This window comes from Ceratotherium simum, chromosome 2 (genome assembly GCF_057802395.1).
Source record: "Ceratotherium simum simum isolate JZ-2026a chromosome 2, ASM5780239v1, whole genome shotgun sequence".
NCBI classification, from domain to species: domain Eukaryota; kingdom Metazoa; phylum Chordata; class Mammalia; order Perissodactyla; family Rhinocerotidae; genus Ceratotherium; species Ceratotherium simum.
Window position 1 is genome coordinate 25,538,145 of NC_141901.1, and position 20,182 is coordinate 25,558,326.

Sequence of the window (20,182 nt, forward strand, 5' to 3'; positions counted from 1 at the left end):
ATTACTTAGAAAGTGGGATTTTATTGCTGCCAGAAGCATGGAGATCTTCTAGTTTGCCTTCACTGAGACCCAGAGAGCTGAAGCGACTTACCCACATAGCTCATTAGGGACAACACTGCCGCTAGAACCCGATTTGTTGCTGTCGCCATTCTTGTTCTTTCAAATGGTGTTCTGTGGGATCCCTAGGTGTTTCTGGGGGAGGGGAAGGGTGGATTAATAGGGTGTCTTTTACCCCTCATTCTTCCATTGGTTTTCATTGTTGACTAAGTTCCTCAGAGCTTCTCCGTGTAATCTCAAGGCCTCTTTCTCAGTAGGTGGCCTCTGCTTGTAGTGTGTCCATATGGTTTCTCCAGTAGTATAGCTGGACTTCTCACATGGCAGCTCAGGGCTCCCAAGAGTACAGAAGCAGAAGCTTCCAGACCTTAATGCTTAGACCTGGGAATGGCATGGCATCCATTTTATTGCATTCGATGGTTGAAGCAAATCACAGACTCACCCAGATTCAAGGGGAGAGGACTAAACAAGGGCATGAATGTGAGGAGGCACTGTTTATTGGGGGCTACCAGTGTAATCTCAACTGTTTATAGTGATGCTTTGACTGGACCAGCTATCATTGAGTTGAAGGCCTGAAATGTAAGGGGCTGGTCTCTTCTAAAAATCTTTTTTAAAAAAGAAGAGAGAAAGTGGAAAGGACTTACAAAGCACCAGCAGTGTTCTGGAAGGGATCGTATTGCCTCTTGCTCTGTGGGTATTTTGTGAAGACTCTCACCAGTATGCTTTGGCAGTGCCAGGAGGCAGGAAAGCAGATGACCTCTCAATGCCATTCAGAATCTTGGAGCTTTGATCCTTGTGAATGTGTTGGAGCACATTTTACCCTCAGTCCTCTAGGTTTTTACTCAACTGAAGACTGTCTGAAGGAGCCAGATGAGGGTTAAAATGCAGTATCAGCTTTATTACCGTTAAACTGGGTTGGAGAACATGGCAGTGTTGTCTGTCTCCCTCCTCAAGCCTAGACTTTGGCTTCCAGACCATGAGTGACTGACCTACTCTTAGGCCACGAACCTGGAGCTGACAGAACAGAGGGCCAGCAAGGCCTGTCACAAGTGGGCTCTGAGTATCATAAGGAGGCAAGTAGCTCGAGCTCTCTCTTCTTCCACCATGCTGGGGCACAGGCCAGTCTGAGAGGCCAAGACACACAGAGTGGATTTCTCTTGGTCTAGAGATACCTACTCATAGCTTGATCAATCTCCTTAGGGAGGTATAAGTGAGGGGTTAGTGTTGCCTTCATAAAAGCTCTTTATCAAAATAGAGCTTTATAGAGGTATTGTATTCTGTCAAACCCAGAGTCCTGGAGATCTACCAAGGACTTTGAGGGAGTTACAGAATTTGTGAGCTATGATTCTGCTGATTCTGTTAAAGATTATTGCAAAATGTTATACAGTTAAAAGCATTGGCTTTGGTGTTTGTGATGGTTAATTTTATGTGTCAACTTGACTGGGTTACAGGGCGCCCAGATATTTGGTCAAACATTATTCTGGGTGTTTCTGTGAGGGTGTTTTTGGATGAGTTTAGCATTTAAATTGGTAGACTGAGTAAAGCAGATTGCTCTCCCTAATATGGGTGGGCCTCATCCAATTAGTTGAAGGCCTGAGTAGAACAAAAGGCTGACCTTCCCCTGAATTCTTTTTTTTTTTGTGAGGAAGATCAGCCCTGAACTAACATCTGCCAATCCTCCTTTTTTTTTTTTTTTTTTTTTTGCTGAGGAAGACTGGCCCTGGGCTAACATCTGTGCCCATCTTCCTCCACTCTATGTGGGACGCCGCTACAGCATGGCTTGCCAAGCAGTGTGTCAGTGCATGCCCAGGATCCGAACCCACGAACCCCGGGCTGCCGCTGCAGAGCATGCGCACTTAACCGCTTGTGCCACTGGGCCGGCCCCCTCCCCTGCATTCTTTTGAGCTGGAACTTTGTTTTTTTTCCTGCCTTTGGGTTTGAACTGAAACATTGGTGAGGGAGTCTTCCTTGGTTTCGAGCCCGCCAGCCTTTGGAACTTACAACATCAGCTCTCCTGGTTCTCAGGCCTTTGGACTCAAACTGGAATTACGCCATTGGCTCTCTTGGGTCTCCAACTTGCCAACTGCAGATCTTGGGATTTGTCAGCCTCTATAATTATGGGAACTAATTCCTTATAATAAATTAATTTCTCTCTCTCTCTATATATATACCTCCTATTGATTCTGTTTCTCTGGAGAACCCTGATTAATACAGTGTTAGACAGTCCCAGCTCTACTAGATGTGTGACCTAGTAAAAGTTCCTTTGGTTTGCTAAGCCCTCTTACAATATCTGTAAAAATGGGTTAATACTAGTGCCTGCCCACCTCATGGGGTAATAATCCAGTGACTGTTAATACATGTGGTCTTGATGGTGGTGATGCCCTCTTCGATGAAGAATGGCAGATATCTTAACGTTTCTCAGTTTAAAATCTCCAAATCTCTTGTATCCAGATCATGCCAATTCTGATGCAGTCTTAGGAGGTGATTTTTTTTTTTTTTTGATGTTTTGTCCTTTTAGTGGGTTACTTTCCCCCTTGTAGTGGGTTAAGTTTTGCTTGGCTTCGAAATAAGTTTTCATTTACTGAGTTTGAAAAATAGTGAATAATCCCAGAGTCATTTATGTTTGGACGTGGAATGTACATCTCTCCGTTTGGCCAGAAAGTCTGTATCACTTCACTAGAGCTCTCTTATTTGGCATTCTTAACCATCAGGAATATAGCCAACCACCTGGAGGAATTAAGAAGCCTTGGCTAAGCGAAGTGGCTATCATGGAGTTCTTGCACCGGAATTTATGCACTTTTTTCAGGAGAGTCCCACTTTCTGAGCCTGTCTCTTCTCATGGCAGATATGCTTTTGGAGGCATAGTGGCGAATTGACTCAGACCAACCTAGGTTCACTTTATTTTGTTTAACAGATCTTACCTCCCTCACAAGCTCCCAACCCACTGAACACCAAGGGCAGACTAGTTAGCAGGGACTCTGAACTTCCCAGTTAATGGCATCTCAAGCTCTTCAAGTTTCAGTTGTCTTTTTGGGTAATTCAGTCTCTCCTGTGTTCAGATTCCAATTCTGCCCATCCCATTGCTTCTCTCCAAGAAGGTGTGTGAGGTGGAGGCAAGCACTTGCATCACTTCTGGGGCCTCAGATCCCCAGAGGCAAGGCCTTAGTTTCCCCTCTAGTCCTTGGGTCCTTAGGGCAATGGCCCCTGGTCTGCTGGTCACTGGGTGCCAGCTGATCTGTAGGGCTCAAGTCCATAGCTGGTAAACTTAGGTTCTGTTCTTTGGATTGAACAGAACTTGGTGCCTTGCCCCAACCCAACACATACTTGCTTTTTCTGTGTGTGTGTGTATATATATGTAACTTGATCTAATCTAGGCTCTCACTGGCCCTGCAGCTCACCTCTGGTATTTGCTTGAACCCTCATGTTGATCTTAGACTTGGATAGTTTGACATGTAACCTTTGGCTACAAGGTCACCTCACTCCACTGTGGTAACCTTCTGCTTATGCAGAAGCATAAGCAGGGCACTTTAGCAGCAGCAGGGCAGTGGGGAACTTCTGGATCCTTTGCAGACCCCATGGGAGCTGCGGGAGACTCAGTAGTGCTAACACTGCCAGGTTTGCTATGTAGAACCTTCGAGTCACCAGTGTGTGGTATTCTCTCTCGCCCCTGAGTCTTAAATGGGGATCCAGGCACAAAGATTCCCCTCTTCTCCTCCTCTTCTATCATTGAGTGGAAGCAGAACTGTTATAGAAATAGGTCAGCACACTAAGTTCTAAGAAGTAAGAGGTGATAGTTTGCAAGTGAGGGAAGAGACGAAACATTGAAAAGACTGACAGGAGAGCCCAAGCATTTAGAGGAGGAACAATTACTTCTACCATGTCAATATTACCTGAGGGCATCATTGTGTGTCACAAGGTAGAATCATAATATATGATGACAATAATGGTAATGTTGACTCATCAATTAAAAGTCCCACTATACTTGGTATTTTTACGGGAAGGCACATAAATCTAACGTGTTACAAAGATTTTCATAGAAATGGTCCGATTTTATTACTTAATGGAATAAGAAGGAGACAATGTAATATAATGATTAAAAGCATGGGTTTCGTTTCCTTTTTAAAGTCAGAGAAGATGCTAGTGGACTTGATTTTTCCCAGATAAGTCTGTAATATGCACCCCAGGGATAGTGAGGATGCTTAAGGAATGATGAATACCTTTAAAGGGTGAACAGAATACTTTTATGAGAAGTTGCAGTGATATCTGGAGCTTGAAATGTATTCTGTTCTCATTTTCTGGTAAATGAAAAATTTAATCAACAAATTAATCTTTTCTGATTAAATTCATTAAAAATTAAGAATGCACTTATTTTTATCAAAGTAATATATGCTCATGGTTAAAAAAATCAAACTGAAGAGCTCATAAAGAAAAACAACCATCCTGTGCTTGTCCTTTCACGCATCCTGCTCATCAGCCACCACATGTTCTAATTTTAGCTGTTTCTTCTTATGGTTTCCGCCGTGTCCCTAAATAACATGCATTATAGCTATTTCTAGATTTATCAATTTTAGGTATTATCTGTTGACTTCTGTTAATTTAGTTGAGTTTTTAGCTCACTTTATCTACTTCCTACCCCCTCCTCCTAATATAACTATATTACTCTCTTATTGATTATCTTTGCAACTTTAATGAAAAGATTTATACCTTTCTTTTTTATTATATCAGCTCTACACACATCTCTTGTACCTCTAAACTTATTATTTGTATTTTTACAGTGTCAGAATTGATGAGGTTATATTCAGATACTTATGATAATTAATATTTCATGCTTCAACTGTATGTCGGTTTTAAAAGTTGGAAATTAAAAAAGGGTTTACGTTATTATGACAATGATGTGACAAAGTGTGATTTGGTTTCCCTTCTTGCACAGCTGTTGTTTTCTTTGATGTTTCTAATTTCCTTTCTTGCCCCCCAAATTATATGCCTTTTTTGACTTTTTTATGTTGCTCCAAATTATCAAGAATATCATCAGATCCTGGCCTGCTTTATCCCTTGGTAACCCTCTTCTGGAAATTCTGTTTTCTGAACCATTCTGTATTGAATGCTTTTTATTAGCTTCCTTCCCTGCCTTCTGCATTTGGAGCCACTTTTCCCCCTAGTTCCCATCTTGTCTTCTTTCTTGCTTTACTTCCTCATTTTGCTGATACACATCCTCAAGTAACTTCCTAAGAAAGAATATGTGGTAAAGAAATTTCCCACATCTTTGCACATCTGAAAATATCTTTATTCTGCCGTCACATTTGATTGTTTTAATTTTTAAAAAATGTCTTCTGGCCTTTTCTCATGTTGTTCTTTCTGCTCTTCCTATTAGGGTGCATGTTGTTCCTCTTGCCTTGATCCTCTATGTCTTATTATTATTATTTCTTTATATTTCTTGTCTCTGTCTCTTTCTGTACTACTCTCTGTGAGACTATTTTATCTTCTAACATTTACGTTGAATTTTTGTTAGTTTTAATATATAGGAGCTCTTACTTGTTCTCTTATAGGGTTTTCCCCCCATAGCATCCTATTTTTTGTTTTATGGATGTAATATCTCTTAAATCTCTCTGAGGATACTAATTAGAGATTATTTTTTAAAAAAAGTTCTTCTCTGTTTCCTATATTATTTCTGCTTCTTCTGTAGTCATTTTTTTCTGTTCATTTTTTACTCTATTTTTTTTTGTGGATTTTTACCTTTTTAATTTATTTACTTTTATTTTAGTGGGGACTAGGATAGGAAAGAAAATAAACACCTGTAGTCAAACCATGATCTATAACTGGCTATTCTTCCCTCTTATTACCTAATCTAAGTGGGGCATTAGCCATGAAAGAGCTCTCTCAGTTTTCCCCTCCTCCTCCAGGTCTTCTGAGGGAAATTAATTACAATTTCAGGATAAACAAGAGAGGTAGTTAAATTGATTAGACTTCATATACACTCGGGAAATTTTGTGAATTTTGTACTTCTTTTAAGGCTTAGTTGCTCAGTTCCAGAAATGTGAGTTTATTCAGGGAGAGAAGACCTACATGAAGGGTTATTCTGTCTCCAGAATAAGGTCAAAGCTCTTTGACATTCAGCACCCTTCCTTCCCAGTCTGGTCTCCAGGCTCCTCTCCTGCCAGTCTTCCTGGTTGCCCTTTGTCTGTCTGCACCAGTCTGCTGTGTGTTCCATGCTGGCAGACCTTTGCTCTTGCTTGCGCTCTGCCCGGAATGTTCCCTTCCTGCCACAACCTCTTGAGTTCACCAAAGGGAGGCATCATATTTTCATTTCTATATCTATTGTTTTTTTTTTTAATCATCTTAGGCATTCATAGGGTTTAAATGAATTTTACTCATCCTTCCAGACTAGAGCAAGTTCAAATGTGACCCCTCTGAGACATAGATTTTTACCTCTCTTAAATGGAATTAATCATTTTCTTACCTGTTTCTTTAGTTAGTTGTGCACATGTCTGTTTATCCTGATAAGTGCCTGGAGTGCATGGACCATATCTCATCAAGCTGGATTTCCCCAGGGTCTTGCATTGTGCTCGGTACCTAATGGACACTCAAGAAGTATGTATATATGGGAGAGACGGAGGGAAGCGCCGGTTGTAGATTTCATGAAAAGCATATTTATAAGCTTAGCGGTTTTACAGATTCACTTCATGAAAGCTGTGTTTTGTGTTCCTTTTCAATAGATCAAAGCATTCTCAAGAATAGATTACTGTATTTAGTTATTCCTTCTCCTTCTCTTTCCTCTATTCCTTCCCACATAGATAGGAAGGGATGGTTACCCATATCGTGAATGAATTGTAAATGCTGTACTAAAACAAAATTAACCTCCCAATTAAAGGAGGACATGATATATCACCATTGTGTCTCTCTACATAGTGTATATACATATATAAACAAAACCCCCTCCTCTTGGTGTGTTTGTGTTCTTTCCTTTTTTTTTTTTTTTTTTTGAGAAGGGTGAGTATTCTGTGGAGAGGAGAGAGCCAGGCTAAAATAATGATTACATTTAAGTTCTGGATGTTATTTGCTTAATTTAAGGTCTTGAAAAGAAAAGAGGGACAGATGATTTCCTGAGCACAAAAAGCATCTTCAAAAATGTGGGAAGTGGTGAGAACACACTAAGCAGCCGGACATGTCTGGCCTCCTTAATCCCTGCGTCGGGAGTGAATGGTGGGCTGGAGCTCCGTGAAAGAGCTCTGAAATGTGACTTCTGTGGCTACAAAATTTCAAAATCAGTAAGAAAGTTTTGTCGTTGTGAACATCTTGATCGAGTTCTACAAAGCTCTAGTATTAGGAGGTTCTAGTCACTTCCTTACCAAGAGGAGGGCTCTCTCTGGTGTGTGTGTTCCACAAGGCGATCCTCTATCTGCCTTCCTCTGCCTCTCTAAGAAGGCCTTCTTCTCCTAGGATGGGCGGATGCTAATCAAGGTCAACAAGGTTAGTTTGTGGCTTCTGGCCAAAAGACTGACAAGGCTAAGATGCTGGATGGAGGCAAAGAAATTACTTTTGGATTCTCTCTTGCTCCATATTACCAGTATACTTTCACTGAGATGAAAAATTAGGGCTTGAATATGTCTTATGGGAATCACTGGATTTCTGCAGGATTCGTTGGTTGGTTGGTTAAGCATGGTTCCCTTGCTAACTTCTTCTTGGAGTACAGTAACCTTAGCATTTGAATTCAAAATATTCAGCTCTAAAGCTCTGTTCTGTATTCCTCACAGGGCCTTTCTCCTGTTCAAGAGACTGTTTTGGAGGGAAGCAAAAGTACCTGGAGTGGTTGACGTTATTTATGTCCTCATTGAATCTCAACTAATGTCTTGCCTCATGTGCCCTTTTCTTTTCTTTTCTTCTTCTTCTTCTTTTTTTGTTTTTTTTTTTTAACAGATACTAATTTTGTGTTGGGGAATGCGCAGATAGTGGACTGGCCTATCGTGTACAGCAATGATGGATTTTGCAAGCTGTCTGGCTATCACAGGGCGGAAGTGATGCAAAAAAGCAGTACCTGCAGGTATTTATGTTTGGGGTTGTTCTGTTGAACAATCTATCATGGTATCTTTTGGAAAAAGAAAATGGCTTACTCATCTTGGGAATTGCCTTTCTCTCGTTCAGTGTTTATTCAGGAATATTTATTGCAATATCATCTCTAGTTCACACACTGTCCTGGGAAAATCAAAGAAGACCTAAGACATGGTCCCCACAACTGATGAACTTGCAGTCAGTGAGACTGGGGGAAACCTAGAAAAACTCAGGAAAATCATTTTATCTATAAAATGTGAATTCAAAACTATATGAGGTTTTAGATGAAATTATGTGCGAGTTAGAAGGTTAAATAAAATGAAATAAAAGTTTAGATGATTAAATTAATTTTTAAAAATGTATGACCGTTTTAGAAGAATAACTACAATATTGGATACAAGGGCCTTGTTCATAGGGCTTTTCATCAGAAAAAGAGAAGAGAACCAATATTCTCTTCTAATTCATGCTATTACATCTCTCTCTGATTGCTAACTCAAAGGCAGAGGCAAATGGGGCTAGCAGCACAGCTTGTGAATTTGACAGGGTTACTAACCAAGCAGTACCCTTGGGCAGGGGCATTAGAAAAACTCTTTTAAAGCATCTTCAAGGTGTTGAACGGAGCGTGTAGCCCAGACCCTGCCAGACGTTCCCCTGTGCTGCCCTGGCAGGGTCTTGGCTCAGCTCAGCCTTTGGCTCCTCTCACTCCTGACTTCCTTCGGAGTCTTCTATCTTCAGTGGTGTTTGCATGAAGTGGAATCATTTCCCCAAACCTGCCAGATCAAGAAATAAGCTCATCTCTGAAGAGTGGAAAAACCTGTCTGACCCAGGCATGGTCTTCGGTTTTCAGAAGTTGCATTTTCATGGTATTAAATTGGCCAAGTAACTAGTTCGGTGAAAAGTATTAAAGCCTTTGAAAATGTTATCATTTTCTTAAATTTTAGGTTTTTGGGACTGGGAAATGGAAAATTTAAGATTCCTCTCCCCCCTCAAAGGTTTAGAAATTATGACTCTTAAGTAATACAATAGAATTCTCTTATGTTCTTGGCGTGCTGTTATCCTCTTAAGTATCTATATCTATATCTGCATCTACATCGGTATATGCACATTTATAATCAGAACAAATTGGGAGAGTTAGCTTCACTTTTTGTGACTTGAGCAGCCTTTCTTTACCTTTCTTGCTTTTTATTGGCTATTATCACACACTCTAAGGAAATCAGATAAGACAACTTGCTGATTTAGCCAACTTTTCTTTTATGTACAATTCTAAGAAACTTATTTAATTCCCTGAAGGTGTCCCTTCTCTAGAAATGAAGCGGACATACCTTTGTGCTAGCTATATTCCTAATAGCTCGGGAGCCTCTTTTGCTTATTTTTTGCATTGCACGCATCTGAAATCTAATGTCCAGGTAAAGGAAACTTATATCTACTGGTAAAACACAGCTTGAAAAAGTACGTAAGACTAATGAAAGCTGGGTGTAATTACGGTGCTTCATGTGTTTGAAGACTCCATTTTACAGGGATTTGTTTTACCTTATGAAGGAAATTGCTATCATGTATACCATCACGTCACTTAAATGGAGGTCACTTTTCTAGCAAATTAACTTGGAAAGAGAAAGTGGGAGGAAGCTAAAAAGGCCTCTGAGCAACTGGCTAAATAAAAGGGTCTTGGAGCTTAAGTTTTTATCTCCTAGGAGAAGTCCTCTTGTTCTCAGGCAGGGCTCATTTAGTCTTGATCTATCCTTCTTTCTAAAGATAATTCAACAAGCTCGGTTATCTGTTTTCCGGGTTTGTAGATGAAGGGCGCAACCCAAAAGCAGAGTGCTACACAAGATAGGCAGAAGGGGGACCACAGATGATAACATCTCTCAGTGGGCTGGGAAGGGACATAATTACAAAAGGGACACAGAATTCATCAAGTCCACAGCTAGGGCCCTTTTCTGACAGGGTGCTGGAAAGTGGAAACCCACAGTAAGCCCAAGGCTGTTCCAGTATCAAGCTAAGCATGGCGCTTGACTTGGTGATTCAGGAATTGCACTGAGATTCTTTTTAACTCTGAAATTCTGTGACTCTGTGATTCAAGTCATCAGGAAAAAGTTAGATTGCATTCACTATGCACAGTTTTAGAAGATGGGGAACGTATTATTTAGGAACCCATGCCACTGCTCCTACCTTACCTAAGACCTAAGGGCTGTGCGTTGCTGTCTTTCTTGTTCTTGTTGCATGAAAGCCTGGGGTGGTCAGGGGGGATGCTCGCTGGGTCCATGGGCAGCCTTTGTCAGAGGACTGGCTTTTCCGGCCCCATTGAGAGATGCCCTTTCGACTCTCGCATTTTGTTAGTGTCCTGTGCCATGGTTTGCTCTACCTAGTTGGGGGTGTATCCTGTTCCCAGAGGGGTAAACCTCTTCAGACAATGTGCAGTGTGGGGCCCGGGAAAATGGACAGTCCTGGCAGTTTTCCTGCCTCTGCTGAGGACCAGTATTAGGAGAGTAGGGGTTTCTACAATCCAGGGGTTTTCTCTAGTTTTTTTTTCATGCTGCTTATTTACCCCCTTAGTCTACTTTTCTCCACCTGTGAACAGTAGGGAGATGTATTAGTAAGAATTTGTAGGATTTTATCATGTCAGTTTTTTAACCTAATGCTTTTCTTCTTTTTTGGTGGTGAGGGCAGGAAAGGGAGCTGCACAGATGGTGGCTGAACCTTCTGTTTCTTTCCTTAGCTCTGTCTTAACATTTAGAGCATCAAATTGCACCCTTTTTCTTGTTTTGTTAGTGAATTTTTGTGATTTTTCCTATTCTTTTGTTCATTTTGTTGAGAATCAGAAGAGGAAAAAAATCTGTGGTCCAAATTTACTCTGCCATTTTTTCCCAGGAAGTCTCCCAGAGTTGTATTTCTAAAAAACAAATCTGGTTATGTAACTCTGTTGCTTAAAACCCTCCAGCATCCCCCCCATTGCTTTCAGGATAAAGTTGAAATATGATTTCACATGGCTTATAATGCCGTGTTCTCCTCCATAATTGGGCCTGTGCTTACCTCTCTGTGTTATCTGTTGCAAAATTTCCCCTCATTGTCTAGTCATACTGAACTGAACTACATTCAGGTTCCAGAGTTAACCTCACTCTCACCTCTGTGCCTTTGCACGTGCTCATCTTTTGCCTGGAATATTCTTTTCGCTCCTTTTCTCAGCTGATTTCCATCTGCCTTTTAGATCTCATTTGTCCTTACCTCTGGGAAGCCTTCTCTGACCACTCAGACAGTGCTCTGTGCCTATTCTGTTCTGTAATTCCTAGTATATTAGTCATAGTTTTCTGATCTACTCTGTTCTAGTGTGTCTCTCTTATTAGGCTCTTCATTGTTGGAGGGCAGTGATTGAGTCTTGATCACAGTTGAGTCAGTAAATCTTTTTTGATTGAATGAATGTTTTCGGTGTGTGTGTGTGTGTGTGTGTGTGTGTTCATTCTGCATAGCACAGTGCTGGGCATAGAACAGATATTTAACATATGCTGCTAGAATAATAAATACTTGTTAATCTAATTTGACTCTTTGGTTGCTTTGCAGTTTTATGTATGGGGAGCTGACTGATAAGGACACAATCGAGAAGGTGCGGCAAACATTTGAGAACTATGAGATGAATTCCTTTGAAATTTTGATGTACAAGAAGAACAGTAAGTATTCAGACCATTCTGAACCATACCCTTATGTGCTTGGAATAGTGAAATATCTCCTCTTCCTCTGTTGCTGTCGTGGGTTTTCTTCTCTCCCACCAGCTAAATGTTACTACTTGAAGCCATTCTGTATGTTGGGATAAATGGTATGGATTGATGAGTTACACTGTTTCTCATAGGAACATTTGAACTTGTCACTAACGAATCAAGACTTCTTGATCTCTTTGTTCTGCCAAGAGTTAGTGTTTTTCCTATTGATTTACTTATGGTAAGTTGCTGGCTTAAGGCACTTGTAGATTTTAAGCTTTCTTAGGGGGAGGAAGAAGGTGGGACCGAAACTCTGTCCAGTTCATCTTTGTATCTGTCTTCCACAGCACCTAGCACAGCAGGGAACACCAGTAGGTGCACAAATAAGTTCCTGAATAAAATTTTGTTCTCCTAGTGACCCCGCTTTTCCGTTGGAGACATTACTAACAGGAGTACATTGTTAATTTGTATTTGTTTTGGTTACAATTACTTCCACAAAGTGTGTCAATGAAGAGTTTGTCAGTAGCCATACACATATATAAACTTGCTTTTCTCTTAGAGATTTCCTGTTAAATGAAGATTATCTATATTAGAAGTATAGAAAGTGGAGTATATGGCCATAGCAGGGCTGCAGAGGTATTGAATAGTGCTTTGTTTCTATTTTAAAAACACTATTTGTTTGTAAAAAATCCTGTTCTTTATATGCAGGATTGAATTGAATATGTAGGTAGGTCATTGGTTCAATAAAACATTTCCAGAGTGGCCCAGATGGCACATGAAGATAGGTGTTTATTTTGGTGGCATTCAGAATGATATGTTTTGCTCTGGAAAGGAAAGGGCACATTTTCTTTTATCTGGAAGGGGCTGGGACTTTTTTTCAGTCTGGAGTGTTGGAGCAGGCAACCGAGAGGACTGTTTGCCTGGTGGCCTGTGCAGATGCTGTTCCAAGAGATTAGCTCTGGGCATCAGCAAATCCAAGACGGTTGGTCCTGCAGCCTTCACGCTAGAGTTGTTGCCTTGCTCCATCTCGCCCCTTCAGCCACTAGGTCTAGTTCCTACCCGGCTATTATGCATAAGAGGAATGAGGTGAAAAACTGTAAATGGCTCTATGCCAGTCCTTCCACGATGGGGAACACAGCTCAGAACAACAGTTCTTACTGGGAGCATGCCAGCAGTGGCCTTCTCATGGGGAGGAAATGCTCTCCTTGTGTGCCCCGAGCTAATGGAGTAAGTTCAAGGTTTTCCACGCTGGCAGCTTTGTGTACTGAACAGTGTAGATTTCCCCACAACACAGAATACTGATTGGGTAGGTGTATCACAAAAATAATGCCTTGCATTTATGTTTTGCTTCCGAGTTTTCAAGCTTCATTAGACTACGCATTTAACTTGCCCAATTCAACTCTACATGTTTGGCACAAAGGGGAGAGAGAAGGAAACATCATTTAAATTGAGTTAGTGATTTAACTTGCCATTCCCTTCAGTGAGCACGTAGCCCAGAGTGAGTATGAGATGGCAGAGGGGATCTCAGCTGCCTGGGCTGCCTCTGGGGCTGAAGGCCTTGTATTGAGTGTCTCTTCTGGTTGAAGGTGATTCTGGTATTTGATGTTCTGTACTTTAGGTAGACATGGCCTATGCAGGTAAGCCAATTAGTTCAACTGATGTTCTACCAAAGAATCGGCACTCTTCCCTCCCTGGAGGTTGTGGTGGCCTATTGAGAGAGGCATGCCAGTCTCCAGAGTGGCATGTCAGCCTGGGCACGAGGCTCTACTTTATGGGTGATGTTCAGGCATTTTCAAGAGTAACTGTGGTCATATGCAATTTTTACCTTATCCTTTGACTTCAGAAAATAAACTCCGTAGAAGGTATGACTTTACTCTATTTTAAAATATTGATTCTCTAAGCCCTGTAAAGTAGGCACTGCTGATGTTATCTCCATTGTATGAGAAGTTAAATAGTTAAATTCCTCACTTGAGGTCATGTACAGCCAGGACGTGGTTTCCAGTGCTTGCTCCATGGCCATTCTTCCTAGACTGGGACAGTGTAACTGGGAGTACAAGGCAGGGCCACCATATATGGTGGTGCAGGCCATAACCTGCATAGAGGGCAACTGATAACCAGCTTGTGGTTTGCTTGCTGAGTCTTTCATGCACCCTGGCCTAGAATTGCATCTGTGCTGAAGGAGGAGGTTGTCTTTCTAATTTACACAAAGATGTCTAGTGAGCTAGCAGAGGTTCCACACAAGGCTAAGCCTGTCCATAAAACATGAAGCATGGAATTGATGCAGATAGTGCTGGTTTCTTCCTAGGAACCTGTTTACTGCTCCCAACTCCTCCAAATCCTACCCTCTCCTGAGGAATTTAGAAACTTTATATTATTTGTTAAGCCTGGGAATTTTGCAGTTGCACCGAATTCTATGCTTTTTTTTTTTTTTAACAGCTTTTTACTGACCAACTACTCTTTGTCAGACACTAGGCTTGCTGCTAGTGATGCGGTTACGAAAAGACAGACAGCTTCTTAGAGCATTTGCAGTGATGGAGGCAGCATCCGTAGCACAGAGCTGTCAGTGTTTTGATGGTGACACCACTTGGGGTGGTCACTTAACCCCAACTTAGGAGGGCAGGGAAGGAAATCTTCCTAGCAGACAGGAAATCCATGCAGAAACTGAGGGATAGGTGGGAGTTAGGCAGAGAGAAGGGACAGGAGTATCCCAGGCTGATGAAATGCAGGTGGGGAAGGCAACAGGCGAGAGTGGGCACTGAAGTTTCAAGAGACACAAAGCAGGGCTTCTCAGACTTTGACATGCATAGGAAATCACCTGTGAATCGAAATACTGTTTCTATTCAGCAGATCTGGGGAAGGGCCTGAGATCTGCTCCCAGGTGATGCCGATGCTGCTGGTCATGCATCACACTGTGTAGCAAGGACAGAAAGCAGCTGTAGTGAAGACTGACTTCCATGCCTACAGGCTGTGTCTCTTTTACCGCTGTATCCCCTGGACCCAGCACAGTGCCTGACACATAGAAAATGCTCCACCAAAACTCATGGGGTAATTAAATAAATCTATAAATAAAGGAGGGGTAACCAGTGAGGCTGGAGAGGTTAGGAAGGGCCAGTAATGCAGCCACGTTACAGAGTTTAGAATTTGTCTTAAGAGAGTGGTGGTGGGGAGAGGGGGGTGAGGAGTGTTGAGGAGTTCCAAGTAGGGTTAAGTATATAGTAATCAGATTTTCATTTTAGAAAGATGAATCCAGTAGCGTGTGGAGAGGGTATGGAGCATATGAGACTGGAGGTTCAGGGCCCATTAAGAATCACCCTGGTGACAAGATGATTGTGGCCTGCTTGGGGGAAGAGGCAGTTCAGATGGAGATACGTCCAGCGGGGAAATGGGAGGAGGCTGAGTGTAGGGACTTTGTCAGTGGTGCCTGCTGACTGGCCCTTCCCTCAGTTTGCCCCAGCCCAGGCAGTGCTCAGGAAGTGGGAAGCACAGTGTTTCCTGTCAGGAACTCCTACTCCTCTGGCCTGAAGTAAAACATGCTGAGTATCTAGCAGAGCGTGGCCTAGAGGAGGTGCTAGGTAAATGTTTGTTGAGTGACTTTGAAAGGAACTTCATAGTAACCAAGACACAGATGAGTGGAGGAAAAGTCTGTGATTCAGAGTGAGGGCTTTGGAGCCGAGGAGTGAGCAGCGTGGGGCTCAACTGACCAGTGACGCCCCCGGAAGAGCAGACTGTGAAAGGAAGTGGACGGGAGGAGAGGAGAGGAAGGAGGAGGCAGTTTGCTTCTACTTTCAAAATTTGTGGTCCAATAGATGGACTCTTCCAGCGTTTTAAAGCAGTGTAGAGTCCCGTGGGGGAAGTCACCCCTGTCGAGATTTTAAAATATGAGATGTCATCGTTGAAAAGAATGTTTATTTTCTTCTCTGATTTTTAAATTAATGCATTTTTACTATGAATACATGAAGGGATAAAAAAGAAAAACAGTCACTCCAAAGACTCAAAGACTCAGAGAAGTACTACTATACTATTAACTTTTTGGTGTGTTGTCTTTCAGTTTTTGTCTCGTACATGTTACGTAATTGAGATGTGTTACATTTTGACATATGTGCAATTTGAAACCATACATTTATTTAATCTTTTATCAAAAAAATATCCCCATCGTTAAAATTCCTCATAAATATAATTTAGAAAGGATTTTATTAACACTTCTCCTATTGTTGGATACTTATGAGGGTCTAAATTTTTTTTTTATTAAACGCAATGCTAAGGTGAATATCTTCGTGCCGAGATACTTGTTGACACTCTGAAATATTTCCTAGAAGTTAAGAATTAGTGTCAAAGAATGTGAACCAAGGTTCCTGAGACATTTTGCCAAACAGTGTTCCAGAAATGAACCCACTTCCAAGTTCACTTGCAGATTGTGAGTGTCTGACTCATTGTTTTGGACCAGCATTGAATGGTATAACTTTTAAATTATCAAATTGCCTACAATTAAATTTTTTTGTTTAATGAGCATTTTTAATGCTAGTGAGACTGAGTATTTTTCCTATTTACTATTCATTTAAAATTATCCTTTTTATGTTAATTGTTAAGATTCTTTGCCTGTATAGTCTATTTAATTCTAGTGATTTTTTTATTGATTTTTTTATAAGCTCTTAATAAATTGTTTTGATTCTCTTTTTTTCCCCTCTCCCATTCTTTAATATTTGCAAGGACAACTTTGTAGGAAGGATCTGTTATTGATAAGCATTAATGTTTGTCCTACATTTTGGGAATTTGGGAGTAATTAGCAGAAGGCTTCATGGTGTGTTTTGGAATGAGTGTGTGGAATACATATCTTGGCAGATGGATTATTTGAAAGGTTTCTTTCTATCTGTTGGCCAGTCTGACCAATAAACTTGGGCATTTCAGTAGCACTATATATTTTGTATTGTTACTTAACTCATTCTTAGTATAATTTTAGATAATTATAGATATATAATATAGATAATTATGTAGATATAATAGATAATTATATAAATATAATATAATAATTGTATAATCCTAGGTAATTTTCTTCTGTCAATGGCAGTCATCGTTAATGAACTCATTCAGTAACTATTTAAGTGATCACTCTCGTGCTAGTCAATTAGTTTTTCCATTTTTCAAATAAGAAAATCGCAAAGTATCAGCCCTGAGTGAAAGGAGCACTCCCTCTGGATAACACTCCCCAGCGTGTAACTGACTGCGCAACTTGTGGCGTGGCTGGTGGCCCCGTGTTTGGGAGCACTGTATCGGCTTCTCCATCAGAGAAGCCCAGGGAAAGGCATCTTAGAGCAGTTAGCCACGCCAGCAGGGAGAAGCTGCCGGCCGAGTACTTATTGATTACTTACTGGAGGCTTGTGGGTTTGAGCCCAAGAGATCCACATATAGGAAACTGACTCTGCCTTTGAGGAGGTTACCATCTGGTTGTGGAGTCAAATCTAATAGGAAAACAGTCATATTTTGCCTATTTTTCTAATGGATTGTCTTTTACTTATTTAGTGCTAGGAGCTGCTTATATGTAAAAGATATTGATCCTAAATCACACACATATTGAAAAATATTTTTCCTACTTAAAAAATTTTTGCTTTTTAATTAGAGGCTTTTTTTTTATACCGTGTAGAAGTAAAAAATTTTTATGTCAGTGTTTACGGTTCTGAGCTGTGTATAATGCTTAGGAAGCTCTTCTTTTTACCTAAATAATAAAAATTTTCTCCCATTTTTCCTTCTGGTACTTTTTTATAGTTGTGTTAGAATATTTACAATATTAAACCATTTGGAATTTGTTTTTATATATTATGTCAGGTAGCAATCTAATTTATTTTCCACATTGCTTATTCAGTTGTCTCAGTACTATTTGTTAAAGAATCCAGCTCTTCTCTTCTAATTTGAATTACCCTTTTCTTTATATGCTCAACTTTCCACATTCGTGGGTTTGTTTGTGTCCTCTCCTTTTCCAGGAATCCTTTTGTAACTTATTAGCTATGTGAGTTTGGTTAAAATGCTTTCCCCCTTAGGTTCCCGTGTTTAAAAAAGGGATAATGTTATTTTCATTGTTGCTTGTTTTGGGGCCAGTGCCAACGGCTGTTAATTACTGTAGTAAGTAGTCCCTGTCATTATTTTTCTTTTCAAAAATTTCAAAGATTTCTTGGCCATTCTTATACCTTTATTTTTCTATTTGAATCGAATTTCAATTCATCAAGCTCTGAGAAAAACAGACAGACCAAAAGAATAATTGAGATTCTGATGGAAATTACATTCAATTTATATATTAAACAAGGAAGTTTGACATCTTACAAAATTTAATTTCACATCTACAAACAGTGTAACTCTCTCCATTTATTTAAGTTTTGGTTTTTTTTTGCTCTTCAGTCAAATTTTAATTACATTGAGGCCTGAACATTGATTTTTCCAGTTTTCTGCTTGTTATAGTTGAGACTGGCCTTCTTCCCTCAGAACAGGTGGAGGCAGCTTCAGAGTTTCATTAAACACCTTGAGATGCATTCTCTTTTTAAGTCATCCAATCAGCCCTGCGAGGTGAGATTGAGCATTTCAATTTTACAGAAGAGGAATTTAAAAGGAAAGTAATAGTTTTAAACACCTATGTATCAGACTTCTGTGTATTTTGACTTAATCTAAAGTAGGTCTGTTATCCCCATTTTACAAATGAGGAAACTGGTTCCGAGAGAAGTTAAGGTGTTGCCGCCAAGAAACAATAAACGAAGAGGCTTGGGATTCTAAATCAAATGGTCATATGGCCACTGGCCACTATTTCCCCCTGGTGCTCTTTATCCTTTCTGCATCTGTCATGTGTCTAAATGAAGTTGACCCCAGACCAACCCGTCAGTTTCCTGGGGCAGCTGCCATTCCCTAGTCTAGCTTCTGGACCTATCCAAGTGGCCCAGCACAAGAGCAAGTGCAGCCCTTCCCAAGAGCCAATCACAGTGGCTTGGTCGATTTTGTTGCTGTTGAACATGGCCCGGGTGCCTGGCTGCCTGGTTACAGAGAGTACCTGGGAGGAGGCCCAGGGTAGGAGGAAGACCAAAATGATGGAGGCCAAGAATTCTCTCATATACCTGAGCCTTGCTGTTTTGATATCTGGCTGCCAGGGTTGAGGAACCCCAAAGCCAGGTTAGGTTGTCAGGTTCATTACTACATGACCCGAGGGTGTTATAAAAGGGGTGAGAATCTCAGAGTGACCAGGAGGAGGAGCATGACCTGGAACTGCCCCTCCACTGGGCATCCTTAGCCAGGAAAGGGCTGCTCTCAGCTGCAGCAGCCTTAGCCATCAGTAGCCTTGTCAGATACTGTGTTTTTCCTGGATTTGTGCATTGATCTTCCTTTAACAAAAATTTTGTCATTGACCCTTTGTCCTTTTTGCAGAAACAAGACATGCTTGTTTCTTGGTTTTTCCCCTGTAGCCACTTGGGTGAGGAGGCAGAATTTTAACTGCCTCTTCCTGATTTTGTGTGTGTGAATATTTGTGCATTTATTGCTCCTCTTGTGTCTTGATGGAATGGATCCGGCTGCAGAATCTGGGCTCTAGGAGAGATCCCTGGAGGCCAACCACCCTGGCCTCTGCCTCCAGGCGGGTCTGTATCTGAATGGAGCCAAAGGGTTCCTGAAATATCCTTGGGGTCAGCCAGAGGGTTGGGTGGGGCTCCAGGCTCTGGATGGTTCGTGTTCACTTGAAGCAACTGTTTTCATATATTGAGACTTTGAATAATATTTCATTAGTTAAAAATGTTTTGCTCTTTTTACCACACCAGGTCCATTTTTGCCCGGCCCCTAGAAAGCCAATCACTGAGAGGATGAAATTGCAGAGAGAGAGCGTTTGTTAATCACAAGGCAGCCAAGTGTGGAAATGGGAGAATGAATCTCAAATCCGCTTCCCCGAAAATGGGGACTCAGGGATATTTATAGGGAAGGGGGCAAGGTGGTCTGAAATGATTGGAGGTGAGGAGAGATGAGGTAATTGATGATCTGCACAAGCGTAGTCAAGCTTCATGCCTCTTCGTCCCACCCATGTTCACAGAATGGTGGCATTAGCGGGCCCTGAGGGTGGAGTTGCAACCTTTTGCCATCAAAAAGTCGCTTATCCAGCACATGTCTGTGTGTGCCCAGTTGATGGGTTGGTGGTCTCAATCTGGCCTAAAGTGCACAAAGGGTTCAGTTCCTGAAAAAAATAGCTCAAACACCCATTACCATAGTGACCCTGGCTCCAGGGGGATGTTACCTATAGGATCCTAGTGGGAGTCAGATAGCATATTGCCTAAACAGCACAGTTAACAATGAGTAAGTTTATTATGCAAATTTAAGTCCTCGCCTTCTATTCTGATAAGTCTCTAGGTAAGGCCATCCCCCGCTTCTTCCTAGTA

At 41.2% G+C, this 20,182-nt stretch overlaps 1 protein-coding gene across 1 annotated transcript in view; it reads left to right on the forward strand.

Moving 5' to 3' along the window:
* KCNH1 (potassium voltage-gated channel subfamily H member 1) overlaps positions 1-20,182 on the forward strand; it is a 356,052-nt gene that overhangs the window by 14,204 nt on the left and 321,666 nt on the right. The window contains exons 2-3 of the mRNA XM_087439445.1: positions 7,969-8,092; positions 11,656-11,762. Of these exons, the coding sequence (XP_087295571.1) occupies positions 7,969-8,092; positions 11,656-11,762 (231 nt within the window). The remainder of the gene's footprint in view (positions 1-7,968; positions 8,093-11,655; positions 11,763-20,182) is intronic.